Raw genomic sequence first — 15,150 nt, 5'->3', positions numbered from 1 at the left:
TATTTTTGACATTACCCAAACCAAAACGTCTGCGTTTTCATTTTGTACAGACAGAAAATAGGCCAACAAATGCAATAAAGGGAACATAAAACCAACATGAGGATTCTAACTGAAATGTTTTCTTATGTATATCGAAATTCGTGAACAAAGGTGATAGGTATCTGTTTGTCACCTAACATAGTCGGTATCAGAATCTTCTTCTTCGTCTTCTTCTTCTTCTTCACCTTGCTCAATGGTCTTTACGTCAAGGTTGAGAGCCAAATCCTCAACTGAGACCTTAATGACGTCGCTTCTAACACCAATATCGGTAGCATAGCGACTCATACAGTACATACCAGCAGTAACTGTTGCCACACCAATGGGACTTGGAATAAGCAATTTGAAAGGAGAAGAGAGGAGTGCAGCCAAAGGAGCACCAACAATTGAAGAAGCTTGACCGCTTCTCCCTACACCGAGCTTATCCATTATAAGCAAACCGGTCTTGCAATAGAGCGCGAAATCCTCACAGTTGTTCTTGAAAATGTCGTAGTTGCCAAATCCGTTTTGGAGAAGGTACATTGCCCTGTGGATGACTGAATCAGTTGTATCAGATTGCGCGGTTGTGCAAGTCCCTCCGCGGACTTTGGTTAGGAAAACCGATGGACTGACTCCATATTCGAAGCAGTAGAGTGAGCCGTTCTTGAGGAAACAGTCTAAGCAAGAAAGGACTACTCCACTGTCCGGTTGTCTGAAACCGCAATCAGGAAATATGGAACAGATATCTTCAGAGGAAGATGATGATATTGATGATGTTGATGAATCCATGGGGTTGTGTTCAGGTCTGAAATGAACAACTTTGGACCCACCGACAAAGATTCCTGCAAAAATCCACAATCAAATCAAAGCCCATGAAGGAATGTCTACAACAGTATCAATTCTTCATCACCAGAGGAAATTGGGATAAAAATATGTCAAATAAACAAAAATCATCTATAAAGTCCATCAGAGATCAGAAGATATGATGGAATAACATCAAAATACAGAGCCAGGGTGAAATTAGGTCATGCAAAGATTGGAATATAGACCATTGTCTTCAAGATCTATCTAGATAAAGTCGTCAACTTTGTGAATTTACAGTTTCAATAAGAAGATTAAACCGACCAGTAGAAACTAAAAGAAAAGACTTGCATTGAGGATAATTTCACTTTTTGATGTTATGATTGAATGAACGAGAAAGAAAGGAGCAAACTTGGGAAGAATGAATCTAAAGTTACCGTGGTGAGAATAAGCGAAGATTGCTCTGTAAGTATAGATGTGATCTCCTGGCTTTAGCTCTTCTCTCTCAATCTTGTTCGTAAGCAAACCCATTTTTCTTCTTCTCTCTCTCTCTGCACAAAGCTTTTTTTTACCTTGCTTGTGGAAAATGCAGGAAACGGCGTTACAAGTGTAAGCTCTAACGGTGGGATCTGACGTCAGCGAGATAGGTAAGGTAAAGTAACGTTTTTTGGAGTGGCATTATCTAATTCGATAAACGAACTAGAGAGAGCTGTTGAGCAAACCCGTTACAGAGTCTTTTAACGGCGTTATCTCCAAATCCAAATGCTACCAACGTACTGATTTTCCGGGGCCTTTTGACCTTGATTCCAGGCAGGGGTAATACGGTCACTTCACAGCTTGGTGGTCGTTGAACTATGAAGTAAACCAACCAGAAGCAAGAAGAGAACGACTTGGTCAAGCAAAGGATTTTGTTTACCACACGACATCGTTTTTAATTGCAAATCTGAAAGATTCTTCTGCTTTTATTTTTTCCAAAGGTCCCAAAAAAATATATCAATTTACAAGAATCAAGATGATGACACACTGACACTGTATGTATCTTTCAAATACAGATGCTCCAGTTGTAAACTTTGACATCAAACTCTGCATGTTCTTCCAATCTCTGTCTTAACTCCTTGGCTTTCTCTGCGTCCTTAGCCAATATAAGTGAGAATCCACCACCACCTGCACCTACCAGCTTGAATCCTGAGCTATAAGGTTGCGAAAACTCAAAAAGCTTATCCACAAACTCATTGCTGCAATACGGATCCAGCTCTTGATGCAGTCTCCAAGCTTCTGACATTATGTCGCCTACCTCGTCAACTTCACAGTTCATCAACGCTTCTCTACCGGATTTCGCCAGCTCCGTCAATCGCTTAATGCTTGAAATTAGGAGATTATCTCTTTGCAAATACCTTGTAACGACCTTGTGTAGGACTTGATGAGCTAGCCTGACCTGTTTATATAAAAAAGGCATAAAATGAATGAGACTCTGTAGCTAACAAAAAATCTTTTCTTCCTCTCAGTGGTTGCTACTTACTTGACCCGTGAAAACAACAAGGAGGCGTTGCTCCAACTCTGAAATTAGCTGTGGCGAGGCGAGTAAAGGAACAACTTGAAGACGCATAGGGATTCCTGGAAAACTTGAAGTGAATTTGATTCCTGGATATAATCCACCAATCTGATCTTGCCAGCCACCTCCTGTACCCATGAGTTGCTCCAGAACCAAGACAAGTCTTGCAATGTTTTCATTGCTTTCATCTCCATTAGATATCTGGAGAAGTCCTTTCACAACAGCTGCAGCTAGAATGCTCGAGGTTCCTAGACCACTGCCACGAGGAACATTGGCCCATGTCTTTATTGCTAACCCTGTGGAGTCAACAAAATTTTCTTGGACAATGCCGGTTACCAATAGAGCAGATTTAACAAGCCTGAATGGATCATTGACTTCAAATGGTGTCTTAATGCTTATTGGATCTTCGATGTGTAGCTCGTTTCCAGCGTCGTCTTGGATTGAGATTCCCATCTGATTTGTTGTTTCAATGATTGTGCCAATTGGAAGTGAACCTTCTAAGGTTATAGCCATGTTCAGGACGTAACCTGCACGCTCTAAGCTCCATGGAGGTGTATCACTCCAACCTCCTACAAAATCTACCCGAACTGGTAGTTCAACTTTTGTCCTTCTTGGTTGAAAAACTCGATCCGGATGAGAAATATGATTCTCAGAATGAGACTTGCCACTTGATTCCAACAGATGTTCTGAAGAACAAATAAAAGAGTTAAATCCAGGTTTATGAAAGGTGTTATACCAAACGGTGGTGGCTAGATTTTTACCTCTAAAACCATATCTCACAGCTGAAGCAGTTTCTTCTGCAACTGCTCCCCATACTTTATGCTCCAACTCTATAGCTTTTGCTTCATCCCCACATGCTCGAAGAAGATCAACTTCTACCTGGTATGCTCGACTCTTTGGAAGAATTTTGGAGTTCTGCTCCTGAAATTTGGGACATTGATCCAGAAAATTCTTGCATATTTCCAATCCTAATGACTCTTTCTGTAAAATCTCATGGCACAGCTGAGACAAATTACGCCCAAGCATACCATAGTTCATACATGCTTTAGCGATTCCACCCGCAAGATCAGCTTGATGATTGCTGGAACCATTGCACATCTCAGGAAAGTTGATTGATCCATGCAACTCTTCTAAGCTTACACGTTGTGAGCTTCTCCACAACTTAATCTTCTCCTTGTTTCTACTATCATCTAAACCCATCAACCACGACGCTAACTTCAGCATTTCACTATACGTAAGAATCGGGAACAGTTTTGCATTCCACAAACATCTATCTTGTGCAACATACGAGCTCCAGAGGTCGCTTTCCTCAATGCCAAGATCAAACAATACCTTCTCCAAGGGTTTACCGCAAAAAGTTCCATCTTTATGAATTGAGTTCTTTGGATTGTCATGGAGACCACAATACACAATCACTCTTCCCTTATGTCCCACTAGTGGGACCTCCCAAAGACAATGCCTATCAGGAAGCATGAACCTGAAACTCTCTGGAGTTCCAAGATCTTCGCTCGGGATGTGAATACCAACAACTATGGACTGAGAACCAATTTGTACAGCACCAGAAACTGTTGAATCATATATAAGTGAATCTTCACCAATGGAGACACCAGGTGCAATTTCACTAGACAAAATAACGGAAGATGCTGCAATATCAGAAACCGTAGTTGCAGGGATGGAACATAAGTGTCTCCGACCAACAATTCCTGAAGCATCCCCGCTTAAATGATCCAATACCTCACTTGATGTTCCAAAATGCAAAAACTGCAAATCATCTGACACAAGATGATACAAAGAGATTAGAAAAGTAAGCATAGCAATCTCGATTTCTTTTTTTTTAAGTTTAGCTAGTCTTGAAATCAGTACAAACATACAGGTGCAGTAGCTGTACATCTTTTGCCTCCCCAGACTGTTAACAAGAAGTTCACCCAAAGGTCTGGTTCGCAGCCAATCATGCCTTGAAGGAACCCAAGCAGCCACCAAATCTTCATACAAACTCATCTGCAAAGTCAAAAACCCATTCAATTACAAAACATGTATAAGAGGTCAAAGTCTGTTGAAGAAGTACAATATCATTCTTTAGGAATAAGCTGCATAATATGAGAAACTTACCTCTTTCTTACTACCTATAAGCTCTAAGATCATGGGTTGGCACGAGCATCCAAGAGCGACCAGGTCCGACCATGCTCTGCCCCTAGCAGATATTATCCCAGTGTCAAGGAGTGTCCGTCCATCATGTAAAATTGCATCTTTCTTGACAAGATCCTCTACTGTAGGCTTCTGCAGAAGATCATTGACTAAACTAACTGTATAGCTTTCAGCAAGTGACTCAGATTTTGATGTGACAATAACACCATGGTTGGAGGCAATATCGAGAGTAATAGGCACAGTAACTATGGAAGCTGCGTCTTCAGGGAGAGTCATTTTAAAAGCATCAAAACAAGGAAGGACGTCTCCAGTCATAATAAATAATCCACCTTCACAAATAAAATTCAAAAATCAGCATCCGTTGTATGTTTTACATAGCTAAAAAAAGGATATCACCTTGGTCTTGGAAAGCTTGTCTTGCACATGAAGCGATAGCAAGAATATGATCAAAAAGGAGAGGAACAGGACCATCAGGGTCATCAGCTGCAAGATAAGGAAGTGGGAGGAATACTTTGCCCATAGGATTTGCCCATGGAACCCTTTTGGAGTCACCTCCAGCATGAAGCATCAATACATGCTTTGCAGAGATGAATCTAACCCATTTGCAAGCACCATTCGCAACTTCCATCTGTTGATTATTAACATACAACATCAAATCACACCACACTGCTATATAAACAGATGTAGTTTATTGCACATCCCAGATTCATCAAATTAACAAAGTTAATCAACAAAACCAACTACCGTAATGATTCAGATATCAACTCAAGCAAGAGATACAGTGAGGTCAAATTATGAATAGTCTAACCTGTCAACACAATGTTTACCTCGGGACCAAGATCAAAACCCAATTTCTCATAATGACGAGCGAGAGCATAAATGGCGTTGAGAGTAGCAGCACCAGACCCGATCCGTTTGCCATCTGGATCAGGAACGGCCAAAGTGACAGTGGAGCTAGCTATTCGTCCCATACGTTTCGCTCGCCGGAGCTGCCAGTCGTAGAGCTCCGCTTGTTCAGGACTAGCCGCTGTGAGCACAATCGCATCCCAAGTCGGGACCCGAGTGGGATGGCGCACCGAGAGCCTTAAGTGGTACCATGACTTGCGCAAAACGGTGGCTAAGTCAGCTTTCTTCCTCTGCTTAGACATCTTCTTGCTACAAAGACGAAGAAATGTGAGAAATTAAAATCTGGAGCCTAAAGGTTAGGTGAACAGAGGAAGAGGGAGAAGAAGAAGTAAGTTTTGTTCAGATCAAAGTCAAATACCAATGCAATTAATAAATACGTCGTCGTCTCAATACTGAATCTTAAACCAGATCAATTTGCTTCACCTCAAAGATTAAAACTTTGCACAACATTCCAAAATTATATCGAATACAGAAACTCTTGAGCAGACAGAAAGAAGCAGAGTACATAAAGGATCTGCTAAATTTGCAATGGTAAAACAAACTCTAAGAAGATTGCAAAAGAAGAAACTTTCAAAATTGGCAGAGGCAAAGAGACAGAGGAGATGATCCATCAATCAGTTCAGTCCTCACGCCAATAAAAGATAAGCGAGCTTTTCATATTTGGGCCTTTGGGCTTTTGCTATTATCAAAGTTATGGGCCTTGGAGAATAGAAGGAGTTGAGTGTCGAGGAGTTTGATTGTATCAAAAAACAAACTTTCTCTGCAAACGCTGGAGTTTGAATTTACTTAATTCAACAATGTCTGCTTTTCGAATCATTTAAATGTTTTATGTTATTCCTACTAATGTTTCTACTTTCGCCATCTTTGATGTATGTAGTAGGCTTGTGGTTTCTTTTTTTCCTTTTCATAGTTTTTACTCTTTTAATCTCCATTGATGCAGTGGTTGCTGTTACTACTCCACTTGAAAATTTCATTACAAAGTTGCAAGGGTTCTAAGGATACAAATAGATGTCCTGACAGATCTGATGAGTTCACTGCAAGAACAATAGACGAATGTTTAAAACTACCGCAAGAAATTTATCACAAAAGACATTTAAAAAAAAAAAAAAAAAGAGTTTGTATAGATTTTGTATACTCAAAGTCAATAATAATGTATACTCAAAGTCAATAATAATGTATCATTAGGATTTTAAAACAACTTGTTATAAATTTGCTCTATGAAACAGTCGAGAAAAAGATATAGGCTTGAACCAGGATAAAATTTAATAGATCAGTCTCAGCCGCAAAATGTTGTTGAAGCTCTCCAAACTCCATCAAGTCTCCATTAATGCAAGTTTAAGATCACAAGTTCAAGGCCAATTGTAGTAGACTGTATAAAGTAATTCCCTCAGGCCGATGGAAATAGGATTATGATTCTTAATTAGTTTTACAAAACTTTCCTTAGTACTTAAACAGCTAATTAACTAGATCACAAGGTAACAAGACTTTTCTTAGTACTTAAACAGCTAATTAAGGCCAATGGAAACAGGACTATGATTCTAAGATGCAATCAATCCGGAAAAAATAGTGAAAGTATCATCAGTTCATGGGTGGACGGTGTGAGCTGCAATGCTCTGTTTTCTCTAATGCTATCAACCTTCTTTCATGGGTTTTGCCGTTTTATGCTCACAACACAAGGCAATGCTCATGGGTTTTGCCGTTTTATGCTCACAACACAAGGCAATGCTCCAAGTATCTGGAACTGATTGGACCATATGGTCCTTAGTGTGGACTTAGTTTTGATCTCTGGAGAATCAATCAGGTGCTGCGTCGAAATTCCCTATCTCCTACCTGAAACAGAAAGAATATAACGCTTACGTTCTATGGCTAAGGCAATCTACATTCTAACCAGAATCAATTCTAAAATCACTCTGCAAACTCAGATAAATCCATCTCTTCTACTGTTCCCAAAGAATGGCAACGACTAAAGAAGAAAGCAATATATCTTCTACTGTTCTACAGCAATGCACACAACACATCAACAACCAAATCAACAACAGAAATTAAGGAAACTGGTCTCTAGTGTATGCTCGTTAATGGGAAGACCTAAAGCAATAACAAGTTTACGAATGACGGGAATAAACTCGACATCACTAATGGCTAATGTCCAGAATCAGTAATCATTAAGCTTTACCGAACTAATTTTTAATACATTACAGATATACTCAAGCCAATAAGTATCCCTGGAAATCTCAAAACAGATCAATTTGCTTCATCTCTTTCACCTCAAAGATTAAAACTTTGCACAACATTCCAAAATTTAATCGAAACAGAAACTATTGAGCTGTGAGACAGAAAGAAGCAGAGTACATAAAGGATCTGCTAAATTTGCAATGGTAAAACAAACTCTAAGAAGGTTGCAAAAGTAGAAACTTTCAAAATTGGCAGAGGCAAAGAGACGGAGAAGATGATCATCAGTCAGTTCATTCCTCACGCCAAGTGAACTCGCACTTCAAGCATCTATAAAATCTTGATTCTGGCTCATCTGCTGAACGAATCTGCATTGATTTGAAGTATGCCTTGTCGTGGCCACACCTTGGACATGGGGCTGTTAAAACCAAACAATCCCAACATGAGAAAGAAAGTGAAACAAAAGTCTACTCTACTCTTTCCCCAAGTGAGATCAACTCTGAACCAACTCATCACAGTCCTAAAATTAGAAGAAGAGAAGACAAGAGACTGAAAATACCTTCAGTTTCAGCAGCTGTGGGTATATCATCTTTAGTCACAACAGCTTCTATAGATTTCTTAACCAGAAGTTGCTTCTTCTTTATCTCCACCTGTCAAAATTCCAAAGCACTCAGGAACAGAGGAGAGAATTTTAACGGTTTGCTCACAAACTTTCAAAAGGTATATAATTGAAAAAAGAACCTGTCTTTGGATGTAGGCGACGTATGGACATGTGGAACAGAAGAATCTCGAATTGCCACCTCCCTCGTATCGCAACAGATTCCCACATGTTGGACAAAACTCCATCTTCCACCACACCCTTCAATTCGCTGCTAAATCATTCATCCACCACATAAACCCTAAGTTTCTGTTTCTTCAACATTCTGAACCCTCTTTTTAGTTAGGAAATACTTTAATTGTTTCACCCCAACTTTTATTGGGCCTAAAATATCACGTAGGCCCAACTTATGCTACAATCCATATATTTAATTTTTCAGCAACACCATATAAAAACTAAAGAAATAGACCAAAAAAAAAGCAATAAATTCATACATGAGGTAGAAGTAGACAACAACCAACAATTGATGGAGCATAAGAGCTTTTTTAGGTGGTCTCCAGACAAATCGTGGGTTTCATGTTGTATCACTATATTGATTTAGCAAAATAATAACGTTTTTCAATTATGTCGGTCCATGCCCACAAGCCACAGCTATATTTAAACATTGTATATTCATTTTGAATCATATATAAAAAGCTAATTAAAATTATATATAAAAGAAGAGCTAATTAAAATAATGCACAGAGCATTGTTGCTGTCTTCATATATCAACACTTTTAGGTTAGGATACTCAATATTTAATTTTAGTTTGGGTTATTTCAACGACTTAAACCAAACCAAATTTACGAAATTTTGGTTTGTAGCAGTTTTAGTTTTATTAAATATGGTTGCGAATGGTTATGAGTGAATCCAACCAATCTCACTGAAGTGGTTCAGAATTTTTGTTAATTCGGTATATTCGTACTGAACCATATAAAACCAAATTTCTTCTCCTTTCTTCTCTTTTCTCTGTTTCACTCACTCCCACTTTACTCAAAAGAGACTTAAACTTTATAGTTGTTTTCTTCATCAGCGCAATAATGAACGAAGAGATGAGCGGTGAGTCGCCGGAGAATAACAAACACGTAAAGAAACCGACGATGCCGGAAAAGATCGATTACGTGTTCAAGGTGGTGGTCATTGGAGATTCTGCTGTCGGGAAAACGCAGCTCCTCTCACGTTTTACACACAACGAGTTCTGTTATGATTCAAAATCAACCATTGGTGTCGAGTTTCAGACACGGACCATCACTCTTCGGGGCAAACTCGTCAAAGCTCAGATCTGGGACACCGCCGGTCAAGAGAGGTTATATCATCTATATCCAAAAACACATTGATAATTCTTTATATATTTTATTAAGCTCTCACTTTTGGATTCAAATCATTTGTTTAGACTATCACTTCATTTCACTTGGATCACGGTAATTTAGATATGGTTTGATTTGATTTTGTAACTAAATATATTTCTAATACAATATGGAATATTTTTGTTGGGTAAAGAATTGTGGTATGGATTTGAATAACCATTGGTGTTCTTGATTTGGTTAATACAATGTCAGATTTCTTTTCTGCATATTTTGTTTTTGTCTTTTTGCAACCACTTATAGATCAAAAGGTCAAATGCAATAACTCACCGAATACTTTGTTGCATACTTGCATAAGTAAAACTTTATATTTTTCTTACCGATGCAAAAGTTTCTTTTAATATCGTTTTTTCATATTATTTTTCTTGATAAAATATGTATAAATGTTGCGTATATTTTTGTTTTGCATTAATTAAAGAGCGAAGAAATTGCAGTCTTACATTGATAATTCTTTATAGCTGAATCTCAGATTTGTATACAAATTAAATGTTAAAATAAACTAGAGTAGAATTTCGTTATATTATCTAGGATCACGATATTTAAATTTATGGGATTTTGAATAATTATTGGTCTTTCTTGATTTGGTCTGCAATGTCAGATTTTGTTATAATATATTCAATTAAAAAATATTTGTTTGCTTACCCTGTTTCGGCGGTCAGATACAGAGCGGTGACTAGCGCCTACTACAGAGGTGCGTTAGGTGCGATGGTGGTTTACGACATTACCAAACGCCTCTCATTCGACCACGTTGCACGTTGGGTCGAGGAATTACGTGCTCACGCCGATGATTCCGCCGTGATCATGCTCGTCGGAAACAAAGCCGATCTCTCCGTTGGTAAACGTGCCGTTCCTACGGAGGATGCAGTCGAATTCGCCGAGACTCAACGGCTTTTTTTCTCGGAAGTCTCGGCTCTAAGCGGCGGAAACGTCGACGAAGCTTTTTTCCGTTTACTCGAGGAGATTTTCAGCCGCGTTGTTGTTTCGAGAAAAGCTATGGAATCCGACGGTGGAGCCACCGTGAAACTTGACGGTTCGAGAATTGATGTCATCTCTGGTTCGGATCTTGAGACTAGTAATATCAAGGAACAAGCTTCGTGCTCGTGTTGAAATTTTGAGTGATAGGCCATAAAATCAAAAGCCAATTATTGGGCCTTTCTTTAAGCCCATATATGACTCGGATCTTTGTTTGGGTTTTTCATGTTTAGAGAATTAGAGGTGGTGCTTATAGTAAAATCAAAAAGCTATTCATGTGTCACTCGTAATCTCTTTGACATTCTTGTATATGTAAAGAAAAAACAATTCTTTTATTCTGTCAAGTTCCAAGGAGTTTCTTCTATTCAATCAAAATGTTAAGTAAAAACTAGAGTTTTATCAATATTTCTAGCAAGGAATTTTTTAAAAAAAAAGTCTAAACTATATGGTAGTGAAATGATGGAGATTTGTTTTCAAAGATTAGGATAGTGAAATGATCAGAACCACAATAAGTTCATTAAGTAGATATTTCGTGACATCAATTGTGAGTGTCACGTTAGAATCTGGAATATAATCCAAATCTAATGGAAGATATGATTCTATTTATTTTTGCATGCAACCGAATCATTTGAAGTGCTCCAATCACAAACTCGCTTTTCCTCTTATGACCTAAAAAGGAGAGTATATTATATAATCAGATATATAAAACATCACACATTAATATTTACATTGTATCTAAGCACATATGATTAATCGGCCACCAAGTGCTTTGTGACTACTTAGTTTTCTATGCTGATACCTCTGTATTATGTGTAAAGTTACTAATTAGTTTATGTATATTAGCAAAAGAAAGATTCTTATATAAGAACAATGTAAATTACTCCTTTGAACTTTTATATATTTTCAATAAACGATAGGATCGAGTTAAGATAAGTATATGTATTAACTGAATTAAACAAATACTATAAGAAGAAATTTGGATTCAGGGCCACAATGTTATGATAAATTTTGCTGGTGTCTTAAACACTTCGACGATCTATATATTTTACTAAAGAGGTGACAATTTTTGCAGGAGATAGCTATAAAAATTATATTTAGCCTTGATAGTTACAGATTAGTAGCTATCTGTTATTTACAACGAAATTTACATGTTATAAATTTTCTTCTAATTAATCTATTTATATTGTTTGGAATGAAAAAGCGCATACATATGTAAGTTGGAAAGTATATAAAAAAGTAGATGATTAAAAGGAAAGGTCGTTGACTAACAATAGAAAAAGTCAAATGGTAAGCAAGCAGGAGAATAGTCGTACGTTCACTGTTCCCAACTTGCAATGAGACTCATCAGAAAATTGGCATCTTTGAAAATAATAGTAATTACGTATACATGTTATTTTATATTGTTTTTGTTAATTAAGCACTACGTTTAGATACGCAAATTACTTTATTAAGATGCATATATACTCACTTTTACTTCACATTATGATAATAAAAAAATCATGATTTATAAACCGTACTATTTTATACGTAAATTGTATACGTATGCGTTTCCTTAGAAAAAAACTTGTAGAAATAGAATACTCATGAATGTATAAGAAATAGTTAAAATAAATTAAAAAGGGGACGATAGCAGACAATTATTCAGAACTGACGTATATATCGGACATATGCAAGTATAATCTTCAATACTTGTGTTTATTTAGATTAAAATTCTATGTAGGGGATATAGTAATTTGAGTGTACCAAACATGTCATAACTTATTAGCATATACCCATGAGCACCAACAGATGACTTTGAAATAAAGTATTTATAATTTCAAGTATTCTCTGTTTTGCAATTGGCTAAGACCTTCATAGTTCGTACGCCTATTTAAAGCCTCACAAAGACCCAAACATAAATCACAACCTATAAACGGAAAAACAAAATCACAAACAAAAAAAGAAGAAGAAGAACATTTATCCTATCCATAATGTTCTCTTTGAACATGAGAACCGAAATAGAAAGTTTGTGGGTATTTGCTCTTGCATCAAAATTCAATATTTACATGCAACAACATTTTGCTTCCCTTCTCGTCGCCATTGCTATCACTTGGTTTACCATAACCATCGTATTTTGGTCTACTCCGGGTGGACCGGCTTGGGGAAAATACTTCTTCACTCGCCGGTTTATTTCTCTCGATTACAACCGAAAATACAAGAATCTCATTCCCGGTCCTAGAGGGTTTCCACTTGTGGGAAGCATGAGCCTTAGGTCAAGCCACGTGGCTCATCAGCGCATAGCGTCTGTGGCTGAGATGAGTAACGCCAAGCGGCTCATGGCGTTTAGCCTCGGTGATACTAAGGTGGTGGTGACGTGTCATCCTGCCGTGGCAAAGGAGATACTAAACAGTTCGGTTTTTGCTGACCGACCGGTTGACGAAACCGCTTACGGTTTGATGTTTAACCGAGCCATGGGATTTGCTCCCAATGGTACTTATTGGCGTACGCTGCGTCGGTTAGGCTCGAACCATCTTTTTAACCCGAAGCAAATCAAACAATCGGAGGATCAGAGACGGGTGATAGCGACTCAGATGGTGAATGCGTTTGCACGTAACCCTAAATCCGCGTGTGCAGTGCGTGATTTGCTCAAAACAGCGTCGTTGTGTAACATGATGGGTTTGGTTTTCGGGAGAGAGTATGAATTGGAGTCAAATAACAACTTGGAATCTGAATGCTTAAAGGGTTTGGTTGAAGAAGGGTACGATCTTCTAGGTACGTTAAATTGGACCGACCATCTTCCTTGGTTAGCCGGTTTAGATTTCCAACAAATCCGGTTTAGGTGCTCGCAGCTCGTACCGAAAGTAAATCTGTTATTGAGCCGTATCATACATGAACAACGTGCTGCCACGGGTAACTTTCTTGACATGTTACTTTCTCTTCAAGGTTCAGAAAAATTATCAGAATCCGACATGGTTGCTGTTCTTTGGGTAAGTTTTGTCTTTTAATCACTATTCAATCCGTATATCATGAATATCAACATTAGTCAACTAGATAACATCTAAGAAGAATCCATAAAATTTACTAATTAAGTAAGTGTATTAAGTATACAATAGATTAACAATTGTTTGGTTTTATATCAAATCATGGAAATGATTAAGAAAAATTTCTCTTACGATATTAACTTTTTTGGTCCGTTTAGGAAATGATATTTAGGGGAACGGACACTGTTGCGGTTTTGGTCGAGTGGGTGCTAGCGAGGATTGTGATGCATCCCAAAGTTCAATTAACGGTCCACGATGAGCTTGACCGAGTCGTTGGCAGATCAAGAACCGTGGATGAGTCAGACCTTCCATCACTCACGTATCTAACGGCTATGATCAAAGAAGTGTTGAGGCTGCATCCACCAGGTCCACTGCTTTCTTGGGCACGACTGTCTATAACAGACACTTCCGTAGATGGATATCACGTGCCGGCTGGGACCACCGCGATGGTCAACATGTGGGCTATAGCACGTGACCCACACGTGTGGGAGGATCCTTTAGAGTTTAAGCCTGAGAGGTTCGTGGCTAAAGAGGGTGAAGCTGAGTTCTCTGTTTTCGGGTCGGATCTGAGGTTGGCACCGTTCGGGTCGGGTAAGAGGGTTTGCCCTGGAAAGAATTTGGGACTTACAACGGTGTCGTTTTGGGTTGCAACGCTCTTGCATGAGTTTGAGTGGCTTCCTAGCGTCGAAGCTAACCCTCCAGATCTCTCGGAGGTTTTGAGGCTCTCGTGTGAGATGGCTTGTCCACTCATCGTTAACGTAAGCTCAAGGCGTAAGATAATGTAAACTGTCAGTGCATGGATGTTTTAAATATTGTTGGCAATTAAAAAATGTTAAATAAACCTTCAAGAAAAAAGGAAAAAAAAAAAATGTATCCTAGCGAAGTAGATTCGCCCACCTTTTATTCATTAGGAGATCAATGTATCAATGTATGTCTTGTGTGAAATAAATATATCGTTTGTTACGTGAATTTAGTTTTCATGTTTTTTTTTTGCTAAAATGTAAAAATCATCACAAGTGAAATGGTTAGGTTTTACAAAAATAAAACTGGTTCCATAGCAAAAAAGATAAAAACATAGAAGCAAATATTTATGATTAAATTTAACTTTGTAAATTATTAGCTTGCGATGATGTGCTTGATCGTACGATGACTCGGCTCTAAAAGACTAAAACCAATCGTGTCATTTGTTTCAGCTTGGGGTTCAATCATGTTGTGTAAATGATGGTTTCGGACGAATGTTTAATTAATTTCTGATAGGCTAAGAACAAATATTTTTGGGAAATGTTATATAAGTTTTATAATTAAGAAAACTATCTTACTAAATTTAATTGATGTAAATTGTTTAGAAAGGTCCTAAAATGTTCGAAATAAGATTACTTAAGGTCTACTTGTCTTAAAATGATTTTAACTATTATCCTAGGAATCATTCCACTTACCTAAAATGAATTAAACTATATTTTGCGTGTTGACGATAACTTCTCCAAATTGTTTGGACATCCTTAATTTGCTACGAAATTTCTCATAAAGAAGTCGGTCAAAGGACATCACGGTTTTATATAATAGAATGAA

At 37.9% G+C, this 15,150-nt stretch overlaps 5 protein-coding genes and 2 long non-coding RNA genes across 17 annotated transcripts; 4 read left to right on the top strand and 3 right to left on the bottom strand.

Annotated features, from left to right (window-relative positions):
* Nucleotides 1-3: 3 nt before the first annotated feature.
* Nucleotides 4-1,476, bottom strand: AT1G01225 (NC domain-containing protein-like protein). The gene is made up of 2 exons (NM_100005.3): nucleotides 1,254-1,476; nucleotides 4-857 (listed from the first exon to the last, which is right to left on the bottom strand). Exons 1-2 carry the CDS (start codon nucleotides 1,345-1,347, stop codon nucleotides 169-171), a joined length of 783 nt encoding a protein of 260 aa, NP_563621.1. The 5' UTR covers nucleotides 1,348-1,476; the 3' UTR covers nucleotides 4-168.
* A 253-nt stretch (nucleotides 1,477-1,729) lies between these two features.
* FKGP (L-fucokinase/GDP-L-fucose pyrophosphorylase) lies at nucleotides 1,730-6,069 on the bottom strand. Of its 8 annotated transcripts, none has more exons than NM_001331258.1 (8): nucleotides 5,778-6,069; nucleotides 5,322-5,668; nucleotides 4,910-5,141; nucleotides 4,478-4,842; nucleotides 4,240-4,366; nucleotides 3,130-4,140; nucleotides 2,336-3,054; nucleotides 1,730-2,251 (listed from the first exon to the last, which is right to left on the bottom strand). In NM_001331258.1, exons 3-8 carry the CDS (start codon nucleotides 5,139-5,141, stop codon nucleotides 1,859-1,861), a joined length of 2,847 nt encoding a protein of 948 aa, NP_001320985.1. In that variant the 5' UTR covers nucleotides 5,322-5,668; nucleotides 5,778-6,069; the 3' UTR covers nucleotides 1,730-1,858. The 8 variants fall into 8 exon arrangements, with proteins under 8 accessions (NP_001320985.1, NP_563620.1, NP_001320980.1 ...); NM_100004.4 differs by having other exon boundaries at nucleotides 5,341-5,668; NM_001331257.1 differs by having other exon boundaries at nucleotides 4,910-5,668.
* Nucleotides 5,726-6,055, top strand: AT1G04023. The gene has a single exon (NR_138634.1). It is a non-coding gene; the product is annotated as an other RNA (long non-coding RNA).
* Nucleotides 6,070-6,908: 839 nt separating the features above from the next.
* AT1G01210 (DNA-directed RNA polymerase, subunit M, archaeal) lies at nucleotides 6,909-8,789 on the bottom strand. 3 transcript variants are annotated; one of them, NM_001331255.1, is made up of 4 exons: nucleotides 8,330-8,528; nucleotides 8,148-8,238; nucleotides 7,832-8,006; nucleotides 6,909-7,249 (listed from the first exon to the last, which is right to left on the bottom strand). In NM_001331255.1, the coding sequence occupies exons 1-3, from the start codon at nucleotides 8,432-8,434 to the stop codon at nucleotides 7,882-7,884; spliced, it is 321 nt and encodes a 106-aa protein (NP_001322610.1). In that variant the 5' UTR covers nucleotides 8,435-8,528; the 3' UTR covers nucleotides 6,909-7,249; nucleotides 7,832-7,881. The 3 variants fall into 3 exon arrangements, with proteins under 3 accessions (NP_001322610.1, NP_001322609.1, NP_171629.1); NM_001331254.1 differs by lacking the exon at nucleotides 6,909-7,249 and adding an exon at nucleotides 8,681-8,789 and having other exon boundaries at nucleotides 7,666-8,006; nucleotides 8,330-8,457; NM_100003.3 differs by lacking the exon at nucleotides 6,909-7,249 and having other exon boundaries at nucleotides 7,666-8,006; nucleotides 8,330-8,521.
* Nucleotides 7,010-7,242, top strand: AT1G04017. Its single transcript, NR_138633.1, has one exon. It is a non-coding gene; the product is annotated as an other RNA (long non-coding RNA).
* A 212-nt stretch (nucleotides 8,790-9,001) lies between the features above and the next one.
* Nucleotides 9,002-10,925, top strand: RABA3 (RAB GTPase homolog A3). Its single transcript, NM_100002.4, has 2 exons — nucleotides 9,002-9,531; nucleotides 10,249-10,925. The coding sequence occupies exons 1-2, from the start codon at nucleotides 9,266-9,268 to the stop codon at nucleotides 10,694-10,696; spliced, it is 714 nt and encodes a 237-aa protein (NP_171628.2). The 5' UTR covers nucleotides 9,002-9,265; the 3' UTR covers nucleotides 10,697-10,925.
* A 1,539-nt stretch (nucleotides 10,926-12,464) lies between these two features.
* On the top strand, nucleotides 12,465-14,427 carry CYP78A8 (cytochrome P450, family 78, subfamily A, polypeptide 8; the record flags this gene model as incomplete). Of its 2 annotated transcripts, none has more annotated exons than NM_100001.2 (2): nucleotides 12,465-13,527; nucleotides 13,740-14,366. In NM_100001.2, the coding sequence occupies 2 exons, from the start codon at nucleotides 12,532-12,534 to the stop codon at nucleotides 14,364-14,366; spliced, it is 1,623 nt and encodes a 540-aa protein (NP_171627.2). The 2 variants fall into 2 exon arrangements, with proteins under 2 accessions (NP_171627.2, NP_001318901.1); NM_001331253.1 differs by having other exon boundaries at nucleotides 12,547-13,527; nucleotides 13,740-14,427.
* Between the last annotated feature and the right edge of the window lie 723 nt (nucleotides 14,428-15,150).

Source organism: Arabidopsis thaliana (genome assembly GCF_000001735.4).
Source record: "Arabidopsis thaliana chromosome 1 sequence".
Lineage (NCBI taxonomy): Eukaryota > Viridiplantae > Streptophyta > Magnoliopsida > Brassicales > Brassicaceae > Arabidopsis > Arabidopsis thaliana.
This window is presented reverse-complemented; position numbering and strand designations above follow the sequence as displayed.

Excerpts from the sequence above, each read along its gene's own strand:
- AT1G01225 (NM_100005.3), bottom strand. The coding sequence starts at position 1,347 with ATGGGTTTGCTTACGAACAAGATTGAGAGAGAAGAGCTAAAGCCAGGA. Across the intron at positions 858-1,253 it reads CTTCGCTTATTCTCACCACG|GAATCTTTGTCGGTGGGTCC; the intron begins GTAACTTTAGAT and ends GGATTTTTGCAG.
- FKGP (NM_100004.4), bottom strand. The coding sequence starts at position 5,661 with ATGTCTAAGCAGAGGAAGAAAGCTGACTTAGCCACCGTTTTGCGCAAG. Across the intron at positions 5,142-5,340 it reads GTTTTGATCTTGGTCCCGAG|ATGGAAGTTGCGAATGGTGC; the intron begins GTAAACATTGTG and ends AATAATCAACAG. Across the intron at positions 4,367-4,477 it reads TTATAGGTAGTAAGAAAGAG|ATGAGTTTGTATGAAGATTT; the intron begins GTAAGTTTCTCA and ends TTGACTTTGCAG.
- AT1G01210 (NM_001331254.1), bottom strand. The coding sequence starts at position 8,434 with ATGGAGTTTTGTCCAACATGTGGGAATCTGTTGCGATACGAGGGAGGT. Across the intron at positions 8,239-8,329 it reads TCGCCTACATCCAAAGACAG|GTGGAGATAAAGAAGAAGCA; the intron begins GTTCTTTTTTCA and ends GAATTTTGACAG. Across the intron at positions 8,007-8,147 it reads CACAGCTGCTGAAACTGAAG|CCCCATGTCCAAGGTGTGGC; the intron begins GTATTTTCAGTC and ends TGGTTTTAACAG.
- RABA3 (NM_100002.4), top strand. The coding sequence starts at position 9,266 with ATGAACGAAGAGATGAGCGGTGAGTCGCCGGAGAATAACAAACACGTA. Across the intron at positions 9,532-10,248 it reads GACACCGCCGGTCAAGAGAG|ATACAGAGCGGTGACTAGCG; the intron begins GTTATATCATCT and ends TTCGGCGGTCAG.